This window comes from Gopherus evgoodei, chromosome 2 (assembly GCF_007399415.2).
Source record: "Gopherus evgoodei ecotype Sinaloan lineage chromosome 2, rGopEvg1_v1.p, whole genome shotgun sequence".
In the NCBI taxonomy this organism is placed as follows: Eukaryota; Metazoa; Chordata; order Testudines; family Testudinidae; genus Gopherus; species Gopherus evgoodei.
Window position 1 is genome coordinate 249,142,742 of NC_044323.1, and position 24,065 is coordinate 249,166,806.

The 24,065-nt window shown below is 38.7% G+C and overlaps 1 protein-coding gene across 1 annotated transcript in view; it reads left to right on the forward strand.

Moving 5' to 3' along the window:
* Positions 1 to 24,065, forward strand: part of CNBD1 (cyclic nucleotide binding domain containing 1) — a 309,025-nt gene that overhangs the window by 229,911 nt on the left and 55,049 nt on the right. Inside the window, exons 9-10 of the mRNA XM_030549461.1 lie at positions 9,879 to 9,988; positions 11,992 to 12,142. Coding sequence (XP_030405321.1) covers positions 9,879 to 9,988; positions 11,992 to 12,142 — 261 coding nt within the window. The remainder of the gene's footprint in view (positions 1 to 9,878; positions 9,989 to 11,991; positions 12,143 to 24,065) is intronic.

Consider the following 24,065-nt stretch of genomic DNA (forward strand, 5'->3'; position numbering starts at 1 on the left):
CTAGCCACCCACACTCAAACCTAAGGGGTAAGGTGGGTTTGAGCTCAGGTGGCTGGCCTGAGTCTCTGCCAGTGCTGCAACATCCACACAGCTGTTTTTAGCATGCTAGCTTGAATGGAGCTGGCACAAATCTGTCTACCTGGGCTGGGATGCTTGCTTCCAGCTGAAGTGTAGACATACAGCATAGGTTTGGGCCTATTACAGTATCTGTTAATATGAATAATAGTTTGTGTCCAAAACAAAGAAAACATTAAATAATGCAGAAGTATCAAGAATATATCCTCAGGGAATAAACTCATTAAAAAGAGTAAATTCTCTCTGCACAAAAAAAGGCAAAATACATTAGAAATGTGATCTGACTAAATAAAATAGATCTAGTCCATGAATCAATTAATTACCTGTGTATCAGACTGACATATATTTCATAAAACTGCTGAGCCCTCCTCAGCAAATAGTAGCTAAATGAACAGTCATTAAAAGAACAATATTTTGGTTCAACAAGTTATCCATTTCACAATTTTTTACTATATGTATTTAATAGTGTTTTAGTTTGTTCCTAACAGGATATGTACAGAAATAATAATACATAACATTTTCACCTTCCAGATATTTCCCCCCCGCTCCTCGTGGCAGTAAGTCTTCCTACAATAGTAATATTTCTATTCATGCAGTTCCCTAACATTGGCATTTCTCAGGAATTCAAAATCTTAGAGAGTTAAGTGCTCATCTGGCAGCTGTACAGAAGGTGCTGCTGAAGTGGCATTTTAGAAACTAGCTGCACTACGGTATATGCCAATTCACAGGCTTTTACAAAAAGAATCCCAGCATAACACTGGTTTGTATACATACTTTGAGTGAAAATTTAAAAAAAAAATTATTCTAGGAAATAACTGTTGTTTATTAGCCTCTACATACTCCTCTCTGTGTACTTCTCCCTTCTGGTGTTTCTGACAGTGCACAAGATTCTTTTGAGAAGGATCTAGAATATACTTACAGTCCATTTCAGACTAGTTATTGATGCAGAAGGGCTCAACAAAGCTTGAAACAATGATGTACTGGTTTAAGAAAGGGATATATTTTTAGTATTACCAGTGGGCATGTAAATAAATAGTGAAGCAATTCTAAAAAAAAAAAGTTGATATAAAGCATCCCACAAAAGAGAACAAAATGTAAATTTTGTTATCAGTAATCTGTTACTCATTTTCAATTAAACACAAGTTATAGTAGGTGGACTTCCAAGATACTTATAGTCTTTTTGTGATCTGTTCTAAAATCTGTGTATAGCAACCCTCATCCTGGTTAACAGCAGAACTTGAACTCTGGACCTTCAGCACTAAAGGACAAACAGCTATCATTTAACCTGTGAAATAAAGTCCTCTATAATTTGGAAAGAATGTTAATTATGTCAGTTGAAATTGTATCAGGCCCTATATCTATTACCTGGGAGAAACAGCTGGCAGCTATCCTCTGTTGATCAGTCACAAAAGGGAATGTATACGCAGGCTAAACAGTTATGTGTATTCCATGCAGTGTCTGTACTCATACCAGAAGTGGATTTTGTGGTTCAGCTAATAGTGTATTCTGAGAGAGGGCATTTGAAATAATCTTTGCCTAAATAATGTTTACGTATCTTTCAGAGTGATCCAAAGCCCATTGAAATAAATGAAAACCCACTTACTGACTTCAGTGAGTTTTGAATCAGACTGTAAACAAGTTCACTGACTGCTAGGTGCGTCCTTATGGCCAGGTGTGATGTAGCAGTTGCCTTGCTTTTCTTGTGCCCCTGTTGATGGTCACTTTGGCACTGTGGTGATTTTTCTTCTAGTGACTTTGTCCTCTGGATGGGTCATTGTCACTGTGTTATGTCCACACTTTCTAGGGTCACAATTGTCCAGCTGAAAGTTGCAAAATGTCTTTAATACAAACAAAGTTCTTCTGTCCTCTGTGGGCATGATTCTCATGGCACTTGCTTCAAACGTAGGTTTTCTCTGCTGATACATGATTCTCAGATTGATGCCTATTAGCAAAGTAGAGCACAAACAGACCTGAGCAAGAAACCTGTATTTCCCTTCAGGGTCAAGGCAGCCTCAGACATTTGTACCAATATTTCAGTGATCTCACTGAGCATGTTAATTTCATTCAGTATTACATAATCAGTGTTAGTGGTAAAATAATGGTGCATTTTAAGTAATGCTGAATTACAGTGGAAATCCTTTACTCATTACATCTACATTAAAACCAAATGAGCTTATTGTATTATTAAAATAAATGCTGAAGATGTTAATAGAGCAATGATGAAACCGCTATTTTAAAGTGTTACCATACTAGCTATGTTCCATACAGCTATGTTCCATTGCTTTACCTATATGATATAACATCCCTTCACCATTAGTAAACTTGGTGGGAAATGAAGATCCTCCCATTCACCAACCCAGACAAATATTGTATATAAAAATGGTCAGTTACATTGGTAGTTACAGCCATCCTGTTAATTCCTCTCCAGACTCTCAGGCCAGCCTTATGCATAGTGCTATAATCATGGGGCAAAGGAGTCTGTTACTTTTTGATAGGGAGAAGCATGACATTTCTGAGGATGTGCTGACGGCGTGAACCTCCCATTGAAGGCAAGATTGGGGGCAATTTTTGCCTCTGAAAGCCCCACCTTCCCTTTTATAGGGATTTACTACCAGTAGAGACCCTGTAGAAGCCTGGGTAAATTTGTCCGGGGTGTGGAGCCAAAAACTGTGGAGGAGTCCGGGGTAAGCCTGCACACACCCACAGTGCATCACATTTCAAAGAAGACCTGGTGTCAGATATTTTGGCAGAATGTTAGTATTTGTAGTTGCACTCATGTAAACATTTTTAGAGTCAGGATCCTCTCCTTCTTAACGGCTCATTCTTCAGATACCTGCAGTTGTTAAAATATTAATGTGATAGCCTCCATTTCACAGCGGAAGAGACAGGCAAAGTGGTGAAATAGTGTGAGAGATTTAAGAACCAGCAATAGTCCTAAAACCACTTTCCTATCCAGTTTCTTATACAGCAATCAGGCTGGCTCTCTACCTGACTCATCTCCTACCATACATTGGATTTATTGTGGCAATTCTTGACTTTGAGATCAATAATAGAAGATTATTACGAAGTGTTTTGTTTAAAAAGTTTACTTTTCTCATTTTACCTGTAATTTAAAACACCCTCTTCACACAGCTAAATCAAAGCCAATTCACTAGCACACTGAAAGGTACCTTGAGTGCCATCTTGCTGCCAGGTTCAACTTTCTATTCCCAGCTGTGTCAGCACTAGAGCTGTTCACATTTAAATGTATGGTGGGGAGAAGTGGTATTTTCCTCTCCACTGAATTCCTTCTCAAAATTGACTGAACCACTTTTACCTCCATTTTTAAAAAAAAAATCACTCTTCAACAGAGACTAGGCCTTGAAATTTCAACTCAGAGTGAAAGATTTAGGAAGACATAAGCAACTGAAGAAAGATTAGGACCAAATCTCTTAGGCAACCTTAATTATAACTGTAGCCAGTAGTACGAGTACAATGTGTATGGGCCAGATTTTTTAAAGCCAGGGCCCATTATCCCAGAGACACCTCCTTTCCCCACAGAAAACCCGCAGGGGCAAGGATACCGCAGTCCCCTGAACCCAGAGTCTAACTAGAGCTGTCTGAATAATCAGTTTTCAGTTCTCTAGCAGTACTGGAAGTTTGGGGGAATTTTCAGCAAATTGAAAAGTTGAAAAAATGGTGTTTTGGGTTGAATCAATGTTTCGATCCAATCCCAAATCCAATATTTTGTTTAATTTTGACTATTTGTAAAGGGTTTTTTATTTTTTAAATAAAATTGAAGGAAATTTTGAAACAAAAAGTTGTTCTGAACTGAAAAAGATGAAACGTTTCATTTTGAAAATGTAGAAATAAAATATTCTGACTATTCAAAAAAATTGGCTGGTAAGCAGCTTTATGAAACTGACAGAAATTTGCAAAACATTTAGGTGTCGCTGGATGCCCATTTTTACTGAAAAAGTTTTGTAAAAATTTTTGGCCAGCCCTACCTTTAACCTCATCCACAAATACTCAGCCCCTTCCTCCCATCTTTGATTTCCTCTGTCACTCCCCATGCCGATAGCTTCAAAGAAGCTACATCATCCCCATGGCTGAATTAGCTTCAGTGCCCTGCATGGGGGACAAAGAGCAGGTAGTAGGGGATCTCGACCAAGTTGTGGCTTAGCAGCAGGTGCATGTAATCTAATATGTCAATGTGGCAGTCTGCAGTGACAGCTGGTACAAAGAAGACAATTCTGGGGGATAAGTTTCTATATTTCACCTATATTTTTTTGCTTTACTCTAAATATACTGAAACATCAGACATACTCTGCAGATGTTTCTCTGGTTTTTGCCACAGGGTTATGTGATCTTATCTCAATCAACTGATGTCCACTCAATAATTTAAAACATTATTGACTTGCCAGTATCATTTATAATGCAAAAATTTTGGGTCACCCAACCCTGTCTCAGCCAACTGGACAGTATTTGTCAAGCCAAGGATTCAGTCAATGATATAAAATGAATGGCAATGAGAGTTTCATAGTACCCTGATCCATCACTTTTTTGTTTATACTACTTACTGACTTTACTTTTTCTATTTCTTTTATAGTCGTCCTTCCCCTTCCCCATTTTAAAGCATATTGGTCATTATTGAAACATTTGCCATTGGCATGGGTTGAGCTTAGTCACAGTTGCATGAGCAGAATAAGGTCGGCTTATGTAATAGTTGAACATTTGTACAAAGGTTTGGGAAATATAAGAGTTTTTATGATGGCTGTACCTGTGTGTGTTTGCACATATACATAAATATACACAATTCATGGTGATGTGGTATAAAGATTTTATCGGCATGAGTTTGTAATGGCCATATTACTCGAGTTTCAGGAACTTATGAGTGAGTTATACAGGTCATCCCAAAAGAGAATCCTTAAAAACCTTTACAGCACATCAAACTGATGTGGGTTCTGTAAATGTCATATATTTTGCAGAAAATCCATATGAGAACTGTATCAGAGACTTTAAAAAAATACTGGGCCTGTATTGACTGTAAAGAATTAGAGGATTTGACTCATAGGCCCTTTTATACCCCAAAGAGATGCCCCCAAATGGACACATGCCTGTGCAGGTGTTAGACTCACAAACCAGGGTGTTTATCCAGGAAAACTTTGTTAATGTTAATGTACATTTGTAAGAATCATAGATGATACAGGCCACTGCTGGAGTGTTGCAAGGAGCTTAAAACTCCTCAGCAAATATACCCTGTTCACCAGAGATCTGCTGCAGATTATTGCAGGATAGACTATTTATTTGTATTATGGCAGTGCCTTTGAGCTCCAGTCAGAGATCAGGACCCCATTGTGCTAGGTACTGTAGAAACACAGAATGAAAAGAACTTCCAGTCCAAATTTAAAGAGACAGAGCGGTGGAAATACAGCTGTATTATTTTTGCTCAGTTCTGTGTAAAAAAAACACTTGGGGAGGGGTGGAGGAAACTAATAGGCTGTATTTATACTAAAATGTACATAATCACTTTTGAGCACTACCAGGCATTCTATTAATTTCGGCTGAGCTCTTTTCAGGAACATATCTTTGCAAGCTTGCAGTCAAGCAAATGGCAAGTTGGTAAAGAACTAGCTTTTTCATGGTCTTCCAATTTTGTGGGTACTGTATCTATTGCCTTGCTTATTCCTTCTGTAATGCCCTGAAACAGGAAATGTTTTTCACCAGGATTTTCATGTTGCATCAAATTTCCCATCATCTAAGTCTTGTTTCTGTGCTTTGGCATGAACTGACTAGGTTGATTTTTTTTTTATTTACCAAATAATGGCATATCCTCAATCCTTTCTGATATTTCTGTTCTAAGGTGACTGCTAGATGAAGTGCTAAATGAGAAGTTTAGACGTTCAGATCTAATTTTCCCTCTGCCTATTCCCCATAATGCTCCTTGAGCCTGGAATAGTACAAATGACGGCAGTAAGACTGTTCAATTTGAATGTATTCTGGTTAGAATTTTGTGACCATATTTATGGCAGGGATTGTATCTTGATACATGTTTGTTACACACCAAGGATAAATTTCACACCTGTGTTCCTCTTACAAACTTAAGTGAGACTTAACTGAAGCTTAAGCCTGGTGTGAAGGCCTTGTGAAGATCCCCACATTGAACTTCTGGGGTAACAGGCATGATGTATAATAACATTGTGATAACAGAGGAGCAATTGCTCATTTTAAATGAGCACAAATTAAGTAAATTAAGCCAAACATGAATGAAATTTTGGAAGGTTGCTTCACTATAAAAAGGACCTCATATTGGGTCTGCCCTTAATGAAAAAGCAAAATTGAGGAAGACCTGGCTTTGAATAAACCATGTAAAATTTCATTAAATGAGTAAAAAAGATAGAATAACAATATATTGATCCCTAATGCAATTAAGAAAAATTGCACTGCTTGAATTCAGAATACAAGCACACATTGCATCATGTGTTTAGCAGTAAGTCCATGTTTCAGAGACAGTTACATGGGGTCAAATCTTATTCCTTGTGTTTGGCCCAAGTAAATTGCTCATGAGTAGAAGGCTTCCACTGAGGTTGTGGAATGGGGATGGAATTTTCCATGCAGGCCACAAGCTGCAGGGAAGAAATGTCAACGTTGCAGTAGCCTATGCTGTGGCTGTGGATTCATGACTGTCGTGATCTACCTCCCACTGACCCCAGCTGTCGTCATCCCAGCTCCAGGGCTTTCCTGCCTGCTAGGTGGGATGGAAATACCTATGAAGATAGACCCATGATGCATGGGAGTGAAGACTTCTTGCACAGGCTCTCCACCACACAGTCAAAATGCTGTCCTTCTGCACCAGTTGTGAGGATTCCCTCAAAAGATCAGATACAGATAAATATAAATTGTGTAAATGCAGATAGGCATATTTAAGATTTCATTAAAAATCTGTCCTTGACTACAGACTGGCTAAATGCCCAGGCAGATGGTGACGTATAAAATTACACCATGAACCGCTACAGATGAAAATGTTTTTTTTCCTAAGTAACTATAAATGTGAACATGAAGATAAATGCAATAAACAAGAATATTTAATCATAGGTCTACAAAATCTCCCCTAGCTTTAATTGAAAAATGTGTGCTGTTATTTTTCTGCCAGTCTTTTTAACAGAAAGCCGGTAACTGTGTTTTACCAAACTTCACCCAAGATTGTAGTCTTATTGTTCCATCTCAAGTCAGGCAAAAACTAAGAGATTGTCGGGTTCCATTTGGAATTAATGAGTGGGATTTGCAGAAGTACCTCAGTGATTTAGGAGCAGCATGACTTAAGGATGTTATGTATCTACTTAGCACACAGCAGTTGCATTTAAATTGTTTGTTCTAATGATAAGGACTCATTTCTGATTTGAGAGAGATCTAATGGGAAATAAACCAGGACACATTTAATTGCCTTAATAGCATATGAGATTTGAATTGATAATACTGGGAATCTTTGCTCATGGTTGGCTTTGATGAATGATAGATGGGCAGGGATCCAACAGAACATCCCAGGCTTCCCCCTCAATTGAGTTTTCTCTCAGGTGTTGTGGTGAGGTCAATTTTTTTTCTTCCATTAATTAGGCTCTTGAGTCACAAAGGTTGGTCATCAGATACTGCACCAGCCAGTCTCTCAGATATGAGTGGTTGGTTGGTCCCGTACCAGAAAAATCTTATCTCTGCCTCTTCAGGAATTAAGAAACTCGGTCTCTAGGTATATTTAAATTCTGTTTTGCTCTGAACAGTTCTGGAGTGAGATTAGGAAACTTACTAGCTATCCTCTCAGCTAATGAGTTCTGTAATCAATAAATCACAGACTGGTTGTTTTCTGTCTCATTTGCATGGCTTTTCTTCAAAACTTCTAAAATGCAGGCCCAATTCTTATTGTTGTTGCAGACTTTCTCTTTCTTTTAATTTGTACATTATGGCATTTTACAGATTTTTTCTTCTGCTTCTTTCTTGCTTGCTTTGAGTCTTTTCTGTCTGATTACATTTTCCTGTCTCTTTTCTGGGGTTTCTCTTGATGTCTCTTGTGACACTTGCTTTCTCTGCTGATTACATGAGTTGTTGTCTCCACACTGTTTGTCGCAGCATCTTTCAGATCCTTAGTGGAAATTATGGGCAGGATTTTCAGAAGTGCTGCGCATTGGCCTAACTCCCATTGAGCTCAGTGGGAACAGAGTAAGGACAATGCTGAGTGTTTTTGAAAATCACACTCTACAAATGACTTTGGCACTTCTAGAAATATCCTTCAGTTTCCCCCAAGTCATTTTCAGAAAAGGTGCCATTGAAGTTTTTCTGGTCCTCAGCTTGATTCCACTGAGGAGCCAGGCAGCAGTTTCTTCTTTAATATTATTGGAGCCTTTGGGACATGTTTGCCAGTACACTTCAGCCACTCTACTAATGCAGAGAAGCCATAAATCTGGCATAATGGGCTGCTTGCATTGGGTTTACAGCTGCTTTGCATCACCAAGCAGCACAAGGGAAAAGGAACATATTGGCCATACATTTTGAAATCATATGTCTAATTTTGTTACTGTTTTTATTTCTTCTAGCCATGAGAAAATGTGGATGCTGAGTGAAACTTAGAGGGCCAGCTGGTGTAAATTAGTGCAGCTTCAGTGACTTAATTGGGCAGCTTCAGTGACTTAATTGGAACTCTGCCCATTTACACTAGTTTAAGATCTGGTCCAGACTGACTTGTCTGTGACAATGTAATCCCAGGGAAGCTCTCCTTTCAACAGCTGTTCAATCTGTCTGCATCATGTGCCTCCTTCACCACAGTTTCATTAGTATTGTAGTCATAAACATTGTAGTGCTGGTGTCATTGTTTTCATTAATATAAAATGTCAAGGAAGAATTCTTGCAGAACAGCAAATTTATTTAATTAATTCTTCTCCCAAAAGCAAAAACATAGCTCCTTCCTTCCTACAGAATCATAGAAAGTCATCCAAAGTCAAGGGGAAAAGAGAGAGAAAACACCTATTAAAAGGGAATTTAGGAAAGTCTTGCCCCTCACCAGCCCCTGTCCTCAGCCGGTGTAATAAGACATAGTTCCAGTAACTTCAGTGGTACTATGCCAATTTACGTCAGCTGAGGATCTGGCCCATTGTTCTTAGATAAGATGTTCTTTGGTAAAGATGCTTGTCTGAGGAGTTGAGTGGCAACTGCTGAGTTCGCTCATGTCATTGTGCGTCATGTGTAGCATGGTGTGAAATATAGGAAATGCAAAAATGGCAGAAATTCAAGATTTTCACATTCTAGTTTAAATGGTCTGATTTCAAGGGGAAAAAAGCTACTAAATGTGTTGATGTAGATATTTTGTTTTGTTGAAAAACATCACCATTTTTGTGGGACCATGGGTTTCCCTTTACTCAGATATGCTCCTGTTTTTGACTAAAAGCGTCAACTAAAACTAAGAATATGACTTCACTCTTTTTTTGGGGGATGGGGTATGTCATTGCCACAGTCTATTGCTATATTAATTCTATACATAATTACTGCAAATTAAGGTCCCAGTACTGCAATCAACAATGTGTTGATGGATTGCTGTACCCAGGCAAAGCCCCATTAACTTCCATAGGGCTACACATATGTGCAGCAGTCTGCCTGTACATTGTAAATTTCGGGACTGGGGCCTGATATTGGAATAATGAACCATGTAATTTCTGAATATCACATAATAGACTGAATTAAAATTCATTCTTGCAATATGCTGAATTTTTCAATATTATAAATGTTCTTTTACCAGCAACTGTTGAGAGAATTTTTGGTTGTTGCTTTTCTTGTTGCAGTGCTTTTAAAAGGAGGAGAAATCAGTACATTTGTAGGATTTATTAAATCTGGATACTGTAATGTTTACAGAGAAACTGAGGCACTTGTGAAACTACCATTGGGGAAAATGGTAAGCTCATTTATGTCTTGGAAATAAGCATTTCTCTTGTTTCTTAGGGTCTGTTTCTGCAAACCTTACTCTTGTTGACAGGGAATTTCTAGTACGGTCCCCAGAGGAATCTGTTCTTGGCCTCCAGTTATAGAGTATCTTTATCAATGGTCTGGAAGAAAATGCAAAAGCATTGCTGGTAAAATTTATAGATGACAAAAAAACCAGTAGAGAGGGAAGTTATGTTGTGGACAGGTCAGTTGTATAGACTAATCTGGATCTCTTGGTAACATGAGCTTATTTGAATGTATGTTTTAACACAGCCAAATGCAAGGTCATACATCTAGGAACAAAGAATATAGATTACACTTATGTGTTGGATCACTGCACCCTAGAATGCTGTGACTCTTAAAAAGTCTTAGGAATCATGGTAGATAATCAATTGAACATGACCTTCCAGTGCAGCATTATAGCTAAGAGGGTGAATGTGATCCTTGGATCCAGGGGAATACTGAGTAGGAGAAGGGAGGTGATATTACCTACGTATATGGCATTTGATCATTACTGGAGTCCAGTTTTGGTGTCTAGACTTCAAAAAGGATGTTGACAAAATGAAAAGAGTTCAGAAAAGAGCTGCAAGAATGATTTGAAATCTGGAAAACATACCTTCTAGTGAGGGGATAAAGATGCTTGAACTATTTAATCTAAAAGATGGTTAAGAAGTTACTTGTTCACTGTCTACAAGTACAATATGGGGAAGAGATTTCTGATAGTTGATGGCTCTGTAATCAAGCAGAAAAAGGCGGAACAAGATCTAATGGTTGGAAGTTGAAGTTAGACAAATACAGAATAGAAGTAAGACAGGAATTACTTATCTGGGGTTTGGGGGGACTCGCTATTACTTGAAGTCTTTAAATCAAGATTGGATATCTTTATAAAGGATATAGTATAGCTCAACCAGCAGATGTGGGCTTGCTGCAGAAATTACTGGGTGAAGTTATTTGCCCTGTGTTAGATAGGTCAGACTAGATGATCATAGTGATCCCTTCTGGATCTAAAATCTGTGAATCTAAGCACTTGCTCAGTGGGACTATGTACATGAGTAAGAACAAATCAACATAGGGTTGCAGAATCAGACCATTAATTGTTTGGGTTTTAAACACTACTATAAATAGAAAGCAATAAATTAGTTCTTGCTGAAAGATGATGTTGTCAGTAATACAGCTTTTTGGTATTTGGCATACAAAGTAAGGTGCTTTGGATCCAAAAGGAGTAAGGTAGAAGCTGCAGCTACCAAAAGAAGAAGGAGCTACTCAACATGAGTAAGGATATTACAATCTGGCTAAAAAGCAAAACTAGCAAGATTTTAATTGGTGACCGTTTGTATTCTACTTTGAGCAGGTCATCTGATTAAATTTTAGAGGAAAAATAAGAAAATAGTTTACTTTCACTTATGATTTGAAATTTGGAACAAAATCAGCTTTTTGCATTTTCTCATGCTCTGATGCAGAAAAATAACTAGACTCCTACATTTTTGTAGAAAAGCATCATTGTGGGTAGGCACAATCATTTTAAATGAAACAGCCGAAGTTTCCACAAGCGATCATAAAATTAATATTCATGACTGCTCTTGTCATTTGGGTAAACTGCAAATTCCATTTTAAATTGCCAGTTTACTGAAATGAAATATAGTTTATATATGTTTTCAGAGTGTAGTAGCTGTGTTGGTCCCAGGATATTAGAAACAAAGTGGGTGAGGTAATATCTTTTGTTGGACCACCTCTGTGGGTGAAAGAGACAAATTTTTGAACTTATACACATCTCCCTTTTGGATGACCTGAAGAAGAGCCCTGTGTAGCTTGAAATCTTGTCTCTTTCACCCACAGAAGTTGGTCCAATAAATCTATTACCTCACCCACCTTGTCTCTCCTATATTTTATATTAAAAATGCTTATAAAATGTATTAGTTCAGCTATGCTGTAATGTTATGTGGTATATTGAACATATTTATATTTCCCAACCAGGTTAAACAAACCAGACAGGTTCTTGTGGGTCAGCTCCATGAGAAACAGTCCTTTGGAGAAGTGAGCATTCTTCTTCAGACCCCTTTCACATGCAGAGTCATAACAGCGACAGATGTTAAATTGGGCATAATTGATGCCAGTGCTATACTAGGTAAGTATTAAGGGATCCTTTGGTTTTTTTGGCATTTTATTATCATCAATCAATGAGTCAAGCAATAATGGGTGAACCTCAAAAAGATTTGAATGTCTTTCAGTTCAGATATTAACATCCAAAATGTGGGTGCCCATCCAAACCTTAAGCAAACCATTTAATTGAATTCCGCCTCACTCCCTGCTTTGCCAAGTTTTTTTGGTGACTGTCAACAGGCCATGCAAATCATGCAATAGGGCTCCAAGCCTCTCACACTCAAAAAGTGCTCCTGGTTTCTTTCTTCTCCCAACAAATAGCCCCCTTAATTTCTGTCTTAGGGTTGGTTGGACTATATGACATCATATTCTTATCACATGACATCATAGGCAGTGGTTCTTTATGGAATGTGAGACCAGTAATTTGGAGAATGCACTAAGACCAATAGTCCATTCTCAAATTCTGTGATCCAAAAAAAGCCTTGAAACTCTTGTTTTCAACAAAAGATGATATTTTACACTGGAGATGCTGTAACTGTTTCTACTCACGAGATTATTTTAAAAGTGGGCCCAATTCTTCTTTCACTTACGCTGCATTTACAACAGTGTAACTACACCATCTTCAACAGAGTCCATTCTAGTTTACTTCTGTAAAACTGGGAGAAAAATCAGACCCATCGTGCTTAGTTTTTAAGTGTTAGGAACAAATCTTGCATTCGGACATGCATGACTTTACTAGGAAGTCTGTGTGTGCATCTGAGAATGCCACATGACCCTACAATTTTATTGGTTGTTGGGGTTCTCTGCTTTGCTTCTCTTCTGTGACCTTCCTACCAATTTTCCCCATCTCTGTTCCTTTTTCTGGCCTGGCTTAGACATAGCAAAATGCGTAAGGGAAAATCTACAGGATGTTACTGGGCTCTGGGACCCTTCCCTTTTGTAGCGTCCCACAGCTTGAGCTTCAGCCCAAGCCCAAATATCTATACTGCAATTTTATTGCCCCTCAACCTGAGTCTTGCAATCCCAAATCAGCTGATCCAGGCCAGCCATGGCTGTTTCCTTTCAGTGAAGACATACTCTTAGGCATCTAAAGTTGTATTAATAGTGCCTACCTTTCAACAGTCATGTTTGATAATGTTGCTCTCTCTGCCTGCCTCCTTTTAATATACATTTTCTCTGATTATCAAATATCTCCTGTTTATATCCATCACTTTCAATTTTCAGGTCCCGCTATTTATCAAATAATGCATGGGCAAACTTGTTTGTTAATTGTTCATAGTTGTATTCTCTCATTTAGTTATTCATTTAAAATGGACCCATGTTCTATTGCTAACCTGGTGAACATTCAGATATGTAAATAGCTGATATCGGAAAGCAAGAAACTGTGTAAGGATGAACATGCATGACCATCACCCCTTGTCATTCTACATTATGGGAGTAAGGAATCTATATTTAAACTTGTCATCACATATGACTGATATTTTAAACAGGTTGTTTTGCATCCTAATTTCAGGACTCTAAACAGATCAGCTCAAAATCATTGTGTTCTTCACATTAATAATGTATGAACCTCAAGAGGCTTGGTTCACACAAACAGCTGTAGCAGTTGTTCTATAATCTCACTGGATCTCACAAGTTATGTATGATTTGAGTCAAGGGTTTGGTTCTTGGATGGGAGATTCAAGGAACTTGTATTTGCTGCAAGAAGCGTTGTTCCTAATTTGATAGATGGCACTGTTCCTTTGGAATCTGTATTGAACAAGTGTGTCAACAAAAAGCTGTGAATAACTGTGCAGCTGGAGGTACCATCTCATTACATCAAATAAGATGTATCACCAAACTCCTGACCGCTTGTGATTAGTAGAGATCCCAAGATAATTTTTGTAAGATGATGGTTGTTAACCCAGCGGCCCTGCCAAATTCTAATGCAGATAATTACATTCTGCCTGCTTAAATTCCCCTAGCAGATTCAATTGGAAGCAGTTTTCTTTCTTTACCTCTTTTCCTAAATTACTGTTGTAAATCTCAGAGGTTGTTATATTTCAGTGATAGGTGAAGATAACCCTACAAATCCTTTATTTGTCCCTGTGGGTGCCATGTAAGGATACTAAATAAATGTATAAATTAGTATGGCAACTACCTCAGAATTCAAAGCAAAAAAAATTAGCAAACTACTGGAGAAGTCGAAAGCATTATTATTATCAATTATTATTCGATGTGTTTATGATGAACCCATCAATATGGAATAGGAACACCTGGATCCTTTATCTGAATTTATCTGTATCTCTTCAGTCAGGAAATCATGTGAAATCTTGCTAGAACAGTTTCTGGCAAGGTTTCCAGTATTTCCTAGGTTCAACAAGGACATGCATACCCCAAGAATAGCCTTAACTACAATAGTTGGTTTCATCCATTCTGGCCAAAGTCCAGCAAATACAAAAGTACATTGAACAAAATATTAAAAATATTAATGAACATTTTCAAGGCTCAGTAAAGTTTCAGTCTGAAGTTTCTGCAAAGATTTGGGTTGCTTCTAACTTTCTCTGAGATAATTCATCCATATGAGTTTTCTTTTCTTTCAATGGAAATCTCAGTCTGCCAGCAAGGGTGACTTTTTAGAAACTTCCTAAACAATACCTACTCCTTCCCACATCCCATGCAAATTCATGTTTTGGTAAGTAGAAATATTTGAGGATTTTAATAACAATATAATAAGAGATAAAAAGGAAAATGTTCTCCAACTTGTCATCACTGTAGCATCATCTAAATATCTATGGCCAGTTAGGCCATCAAGTTTGAGAATGTAGCTGTTGTAGATCCTTATAGAAGGTATGTCTAGCCGCAAGTGCGGTGTACTGTATTGTAGTGTAGCCTGAGTTAGCTGACTTGGGCTCACGGGGCTCAGGATATGGGGCTAAAATTTGCAGTGTAGATGTTTGGGCTTAGGCAGGAGCCTGGGCTCTGGGACCCTTCTCCTTTTCAGGGTCCCACAGCTTGATCTTCAGCCCAAGCCCAAATGTCTATACTGCGATTTTATTGCCCCTTAGCCTGAGCCTTGCAATGCCAAGTCAGCTGACCCAGGCCAGCTGCGGCTGTTTCCTTTCAGTGTAGACATACCCTTAGGCATCTAAATCGTATTAATAGTGCCTGCCTTTCAGCAGTCATGTTTGACAATGTTGATCTCTCTGCCTGCCTCCTTTTTATATATATTTTCTCTGATTATCTAATATCTCCTGTTTATATCCATCACTTTCAGTTATCTGATCCCGCTATTTATCAAATAATGCATAGACAAACTCTTGTTTGTTAATTGTTCATAGTTGTATGCTCTCATTTAATTATTCATTTAAAATGGACCCATGTTCTACTGCTAACCTGGTGAAAATTCAGATGTGTAAATAACTGATATCGGAAAACAAGAAACTGTGTAAGGATGAACATGCATGACCATAACCCCTTGTCATTCTACATTATGGGAATAAGTAATCTATATTTAAACTTGTCATCACTTTTAAATTTCAGACTTTATAGTTTCATGGCATGCCCCTTTAATATAATGTGTGTATACTGCTATATTAATGGAAACAGTGCTGAATTTAAAGGATTGGAAAGTTACCATAACTGGAACAGTGTCTGAAATATGCAGGCAATATACAAACTGAAGGATATCGTGTAGTTAAGATGGTGACAATTGCAAGGGGAGTCAAAGTAAGACACTTTCATCATGGCCTGTAATGAAGAAAACTCCTTTGGATCCTTTGCACATCCCTGAAGTGGCACATAACCCCCAAAAGTATTAGAGATGAAGTAGAGCCATAGCCCAGTCTTCTCTTGTGGAGCATGTTGGGTGCTCTTGGGAGTGTAGGATGCACCAGCATACATCAACAACTCTGTGCACCGGAGAGCAGGCAGGATTGTGGTTCTCTAAAATATAGTCTCTCTCTAAGTCTTCCTGAGGCAGTACGACAGCCCCAACTCAGGACTGTGTCTGAAGGGCATATTTTGTTTTGCAGTTTATGGAACTAGATCAAAAGCTGAATGGTTGTTAGCTCTATGGTTGACCAGGGTATCAGAGCCGGTCCTCCTGACAACTAGTGAGTCCCGGGGAAGTGAAAATCCTAAATCCTATGAGTTCCTCTTATCAGGGAATACTAAATCCTAGATTAGCACTAATTCTGTTTTCTTCTACACTGTCATAATGGGTGTATCCATTCTTGCAGTAGGGCCTGATTCTTTTCCCATTTAAATGGATGGGATTTTTGGCCTTGACTTCACTCAGAAGTGGAATCAGATCCCTAACGGGTACCTTGAAAATTGTATGAATAGAAGCAGTTGATAATCTCCTTTTGTGATGATTACAGGTTCCTGCAAGCCAGTCAGCTCAATACAATATGGTCTTGGATTAAATCTCACACAGAAAATTCAAATCTAGACATGGCCAGACTTGCAGGTCGCTCTATCAGAGGATTATTAGCTTCTGCAGCAAGTTAGCAAGGAATAAGATGTTGCTGTGATCCTTTCTTAGGTGTGCTGACCTCGAGACAGAAGGTGAAGTCCCGGCCCCATTGAAGTCAGTGGAAGTTTTGCCATTGGCTTCAGTGGGGCAATATGTCACTCAGAATCCTCAGCAGACACTACTGAAGAGCATGATAGGTACCAGAATGGTTGAATTCTCATTTGTAAAAAATAACATGTCTTTAGAGAAGCAGGTTATGTTGAATTAAATAGTAGCCCTACCCACTTGGTGTAATGTAAAGAGCTAAACTGTATATGTTAAAAATGAGTGTTTATTTGTCTAAAATAAAAAGAACGATCTTTTCTTAAATCAAAAGTAACCAATTTTTTTCTAGTTCTCATGTGTAATTTACAGAGCACTGAATGACAACTTTACAATCAATTCAATTTGTCTAATTATTACCAAAGGTCCCAATGAAGTAATAAACAGGCAGCCTTTCCTTATGCTAATTTGCACGCTCCAGAAACTTCCAAGTTATGTGGTTTTATTTTAGTATATAGTTATTGCTGCTTGGAGAGAATAAAAAGACCTGATTCAAAGTAATAAAAGTATGGTATAAGAAACATTTATTCTAATAGAATACGGATGCATTATTTTTATATAAAGGGCTCACCTTCCCCCAGTTGTGGTAAATTATGTCAGATTAATGGCTTGGTATTTTTTATAATGAAAAGAATTACCAACTCTTCAAATATAAATAATCTGTTTTTATTCTGCAGAAAATAATGACCCATTATTTTTACTTATGGGGATACTTGTGCAAGTTGGGGAGAACCATGTGTAGTAATAAGGGACTATTATTTCCTTCATAAAAAACTAAATTACCAATTCTTAAATCAAAGATAATCTGTTTTTTCTCCAGCATGTAATAAAAGAACTTTAACTCAGCGTGGGCAAAAATATATTTTCAACCTCTACTAGCAGAGAAACTGTCAGATTTTGCTTGACTGGATCCATGTGATAACATTAAACAGGTTATTCTTGTGTTATTATACAAAAATTGATTTAATGTATTATCACTTTAGAGAACGCTGACATTAGCTCTGACTATTTATAAAGTGTCAAAATGTTGCTTAGAAGTCTGCACTGCTATGTGATAAGTGCCCTTAATTTTATTAGATTGTTGCAGTTCCCATGAGAGAAATGTTTTGTGTGTTCCAAGATTGGGTGAAGGTTACATGGGGAAGAAAAGAAAAACTGATTTTAAATTAAAAGTGCAATCAATATACAATATATTGAGGTTGCAGCTTAATTGTCTAAAAATATACCCAACAAAGTTCCAAATGTTTGATTTTTTTTTCTTTATAGACTCATAGACTTTAAGGTCAGAAGGGACCATTATGATCATCTAGTCTGACCTCCTGCGCAATGCAGGCCATGGAATCTCACCCACCCACTCGTTTGACCTGGTGACTGTCTCTAATGTAGATTTCTCTACCTAGAGAGTTTTAAGATTGCTTTCTAGTGTCTTTTTGAGAGGATTCCTGAGATCTCTTCAATGCTCTAGGGAAGCACTGTGCCAAGGAGGTCAAAGCAGTCGACTTGCTCGGAAACCATTATACAGGGGGTACCCCAGCTGGGTTCAGACTTTACTATTTTCCTGTTTATCTTGCTCGCTGGCTTAATTGTAGAATTAACTATTTTGAGTTTACAGTTATGCTACAGTTGAAATAATGAAAAGGAAAAAGTCTGTAACAGCAAAAGCTTTATATTAGGTTAAATATTTAACATTGCAGCACATTAAATGCAGTGCATTCTACGTACATAAAGCCTGAACAATCAGGTTCTAAGTGGGTGTAATATGTAGGGTTTGGTGTGGGAAATGCGGACAGCTAGATCAATGAGAAGGACTGAGGCACTGCTCTTCAATAAAAGCTATTCCAGTGTATGGGCCACAAGAGCAACCACAACCCCTCCACACCATTTATATGGGGTGTTGATGCCAAAGGCACAACATGAATTCAGATCTCATGGCTTCTTCCATGGCCATAACCTTTCATGGCCTTTTATGCCAGCATAAGGCTACTGCTAAGCCCCGTTCCATGATTCATAGAGGGAATGCAGGTACCAATGTGCTCTACCCATATTCCCACTTGGCTACCTCTTTGTTTAAATCATATGGATTGCATTGCAATGGCCTGCCACTCTGCAAGTTAATTTCACCCTTAGATACTATGGTGATGCATGCTAAAGAGAGCCCTTAAAAAAACAAGCCCTGCTCAAATATCCACTGAAATCAATGGTTGCTATGGCTGTCCTATTGAGATAAAATAAGCAGACCTTGCATTGTTATATTGACTGTGATAAGGTGTACCAGACCCTCTGGAGGCCCCTGCAGTCTTACCACACCCTGTGCCTCAAAAAGGCAGTATAGTAGGGTCCTCAAAGTAGCCTAGAGAGGCTGTAGGGGAGGCAGCCAATCAGGGCCGAGTAGGCTAGTATAAAAAGAGGTGCAGGGCCAGAGCAAGTTCAGTTTCTTGCTGGAGCTGGAGGAGCATGGATGATGTGCTTGGCTGGCTGAGAGAGCTACAGGACCTCAGACAGAGCAGTGCTGGCAGAGACCAGAGGGATTGAGAAGGAGTTCCTTTCTGGCTGCTGGAACTCAACTAGGAAAAGCCCCTGAGGTAAGGGTGAAGAATGTGCTGAGGCTGTGGGGAGGTGGCCCAAGGAGTCATAGCAACAACACAGCATAGCTAAAGGGGTAGAGTGGATGGCTGGTGTCTGTAGGATCCCTGGGCTGGGACCTGGGGTAGTGAGTGGGTCTGAGTCTCCCCTATTGGCTGCTGGGGAAGTGACTGGGAATTTGATACATCCCAGAAGGGGAACTGAATTATTTTAGTTGCCCAGCAGGAGAGCTGGGGCCAGAAAGACCTAGAGAGGGTGAGGACATTGTTTCCAGGGCAGCTTGGAGTATGGCTCAATACAAGGGATGAGACTATTTAAAGATGGTGAGGCTAATTAACGACCTGAGTCCAAGGAGGGCTACAGGGAGAAAAAGGTCAGGCACATGCACTCTATCAAGGGATCTCCAGAGAAGTATGCCATCCCTCTACACTGACCTTGGGTTGCTAAGATTAAAAACAGACTAATTATATTGGCTAAAATGTTATAGTACAGTTTGGTCCTTTGGTTCTGTAGCATGGTGTATGTGTGTGTATAATATATTAGCGGCGCTGAGATGGAGAAATGTGCCTTTTGTACATTTCACATCCTTTGAATGTCATCTTACAATGACACACTTAATAGGAAAGATTATACTGTATATTTCCACAGATGAGAACCATTACATTCCCAGGAGCTCTTCAGGAACACAGAATGTGATTTAGCATTGCTGCCTTAGCCAATGACAAATTGAGGAGTTTTGCTTGTTGTAATAGAAATTTTATGTGGCCTTAGGCATTTGCTGGAAAATGAAGAAACGTTACATTATGCCTAAGGAATCTGAATAACCCTTTACAGCTGCAAATCCCAGAGTTCCCTCACAGTTTCTATGGGAAGATAGCTAGGGGATCATATATTTTTGAAATGAGCACTTTCCAATTGCATTTAGTGGATCTGTCTAACTTCATTTGTGGCAAAAAGACAGAATTAGCCATATATTTGTTTTTATAGACTTTAATGTATAAATAATGCCTTTAGAATATATTTTGAAATCCAGCTATATAATGTAAAATAGAGAATTTACATTTTCATATCATGAAAGGTTGTGTTTGTCCGCTAATTTTGGATGTCAGTACATGGAAATAAAATCTGCATGATTTATTAATATATTCTGTTTAATGCTCATGGTTCTGTTTTCTGAGTGTGCAGATTTTTTTACCTATTTTTCTAGTAACAGAGTGAAATTTACTAGATTATAATTACCAGAATGTTCCTCCTTCAGCTCCTTTCCCAGACCTAAAGAAGAACTCTGTGTAGCTCAAAAGCTTCTCTTCCACCAACAAAAGTTGGTCCAATAAAAGATATTATCTCATCCACCTTGCTTTCTTCAGCACCATATTTGCTACTCTAATCCTTTGGTTTTGCAGGCTTCCATTAGCAGTTTTGGACTTAATACCCCAGTGACTTGTATCTAGTATATTCATATATACTTGTACAAAGTGGTTGTAACAGGCTACCGTACTTCTTTAGTAGTGTTTGAGATCCACTTTGCACTCCATTTGCACAAGTGTAAATGATGGCACAAAGAGCAAAGCAAAAAAGAATCATGTCTCTTTGTTTCCCCCCCCCCGTATTTTAGTGTGATTGAAATTATACTTAATGAATGAATGGTAACTGTCACAATTCTTTTTCCTTTGGTCTATCTGTTATTTTTAAAGATGGCTTTCACTGGTAATGGTCAGATCTCAAAAGCAGCGCCCAGCAGTTCCTGAATCTGGCCATTTAATTTCCAGGTTACTAAATGGGAGCTGTGCTCTTCTGAAAAAAACAGCCATAAATTTCAGAAAGCGTCTTTGTCTATACTTAACTGATTGTTGAAATGGTGCTTTATCAGAAATCAGTTCAGCTGAAGTGATGCAGGGTTAAATGAACAGATGCTGACTTTAGGTTGTCCTTGTCTACACTTACAGATAAAGCATTGGTTCAGTTAAACTGATTACCAAAATGATTGCTGAACTGGTGCTATTTCTAACTGCAGAAAAATCCACAGGCAGGATACTCCTTTCTGCTCTCAATCTAACTCCTCAGTTTTCCATAACCTTTCAAAAATAACTGAATAATGAACCACTGAACATTATTTGGCTAATTCACTTAAAGCCCTCAGTCTATATTCTTGTTTTTAAATATCATTTATAGTCACTTCTCCCTTGTGCCAAGTATTCTCTCGTCTGTTTCTAGGAACTGCTAGGTAGCCAAGATCTTCATTACTTTGAAGAAAATCATTTCCTTCTGCACAAAAAAGCAGATGATGAAATGGAAAAAAACTCCACCTTGGATCAACTGGTGCCATATCCAACACATGGTGCCTCAGTGGGTGGATTTAGCAGCCACATGGAGGGGACTGGCTTTGCCAGCATGTCGATCAAAATCCATGGAAATCCTCATAGTCCTGAATATCTTAAAGTATCTGTACAGAATGCCTGGTCCAAAGCCCACTGAAGTCATTGGAAGTCTTTTCATTGACTTCAGTGGGCTTTGGTAATGACCCAGAGTGCATACCCTTCCAGATGCTGTCCTGGATTTCCTCTTCATGTCTGTCCAGATACCCACTGCAGTTTGTTGTATTCAGTGTTTCACTTTCACCCCCAGCATTATGAATTCTCTCTTTTTTTTATATATATCTATATACTCTATTTTTGACATCTTGTCATCAAGTCTGCCTCTAAACCTGGACAATGTTGTGTAGTCACATTTTGTGCTGCAGTCTCTCCTCTTTTCCCCTCTATCTACAATTGTGACTTTACCTGCCCATTGAACTGCAAATACAGGTTTTGTCAGACATTATAGACTGGGCGTTAGAGGAGACGGGAAATCCAGAAACATGGGTTCTTCTTTTGTCTGTGCTGCTGACCTTCTATGTCACTTTGGACAAACCATTTAACTTCTTTGTGCCTTACTTTCTCTCATTTATAAAATTAGTATAATAACAAACCACTTAAAGTTGTAGTATGTAATCCAAATAGACTGCAGAAGTCTGAAATGAGAATCTCTCATGTAAAGGGCTCAGAACAAACACTAGCGCAGACATCTCCACTCTTCTTGGAGACATTACAGCAAATATTAATTAATTTAGAAAAGCTTAACCAGTGTGCTGAATTCTAGGTGCATTGTGATCTAGTGATTGCTTTCTAGTCATTCAGGCTTCTGTATTGCATCCATCATGTAACAGTAGCATGGTGACTTGGGCCGTCAGCAGTCCTACAACAGCTTTGGGCCTCCAACTCGTCTTTGTCAGTTTAATCTCTGGATGAGATTTTAGCTGGATTGGTCTTGTTAGTGGTAACTCCCAGCTCTAGCCTCTTTAGGGGCCAGGAGTCATAGCTCTGGGGTGTGTTGTGAGACCCAGGACCTCCCTCTCCACCAGGTCCCATCCCAGGACCCTGAAAGTGAAGCAGCATGCACCTGCCCTGTGTCTGGCTGGATCACTCGCCCATCTTTCCCTGGGCCACTTCCTACAGCCCTTGCATCTCAGTTTGGGGCATGATCATCATGGATTTAGTCTTCACTTCAAACCCCCATTCTCTGGGGCCTTCTTGAGCCTCTGCCTCTGCCAACTGTTCTTACTCCCTCTTTTTTGGGGGGGTATGTGTAGGAGCAGAGGAAAGAGCACAGCAAGGTCCCCTCCGTAGAAACTTCCTCTCCTGTTACAGCTCTGCAGTACTTCCCCAGGAACTGGCCTCTCTTCCCCTCCACGCCGCGCCCTTGACTGGGGCTGCCAAGGCTCCCTTTATTCTGGTCTTCTCCCCAGAAGCAGGCTTGTCGGGGGCCTCCCTGCTCCACCCCATCCCCTGTGTCTGCCTTAGTGTGAGGTTTATAAACCTCATCACAGTAATCTAAACAATTTATCCCCAGCAATGCTACTGACTTACCATGTGTCCTTGAGCAGGTCATTTAACATCCCTACTTCAGTTTACAAGTAAACAGAATCTTTTCTGACTTCCAGCCTTGAAAACCTAAGTTTCTGGGATCTGAGAATTAAGCTGAGTCCTTTCCTTCTCGCATCACTACCAGTAAAGTTCTGCCTTAGGATTCCATTAGAGTTGTATACTAGAGCTTGGCAGAAACTTTTTGATATTTTTGTTGGTGTTGTTGTTGTTTTGCTGGAAAATGCCAGTTTGTCAAAACTAACATTTTGTCAAAAACAACCCTTTGCTGAAAAAAGTTCCTGTTTTTTTGAGAAGTTTCAAAATTGTCAATATCCCGTTTCAACATTTTCAGAACAAAAGGTTGTTTTTCAGTTCAAAATGACATTTCATTAAAAAATGTAAATGTATTTATAGTAAAGTAGAAAAAAGGTCAAAATCAAACCAAAACATTTTGAAAAATGATCCAAACAATATTTTGGGTGACCTGATGTGAATTTCTTTCCAGGTTTTTGATTGACAAAAATTTGAGATTATGAATTTTTTTGTCACATTTCCAAGACAGAATACATTCTGAAATCTTGAAAATTGTCATGCGATGGGCAAACCATTTCCTATTTCACTCTTTTGAAACTCACTGGCTTCAGGTTATGCCCTAAAAAGAGACTGAAAGCAAAGAAATTGCACAGATGTAATTGATGAGAACATGGTAAGAAATGCTAAAGGAATTAAATAAAGGCATTAAATAAAGAACAGAATCTAGTTTGCTTTCTCCTAGCAGTATTGGCTTTGGAGGTCTAACAGGAGTATAAAGAAATAAAAACTTTGTATCTACACTCAAGTCCATAAATATGTCTCTGAATACACCTAAGGAACAGCCATGTTTACATAGTTGACCAAATATCAGA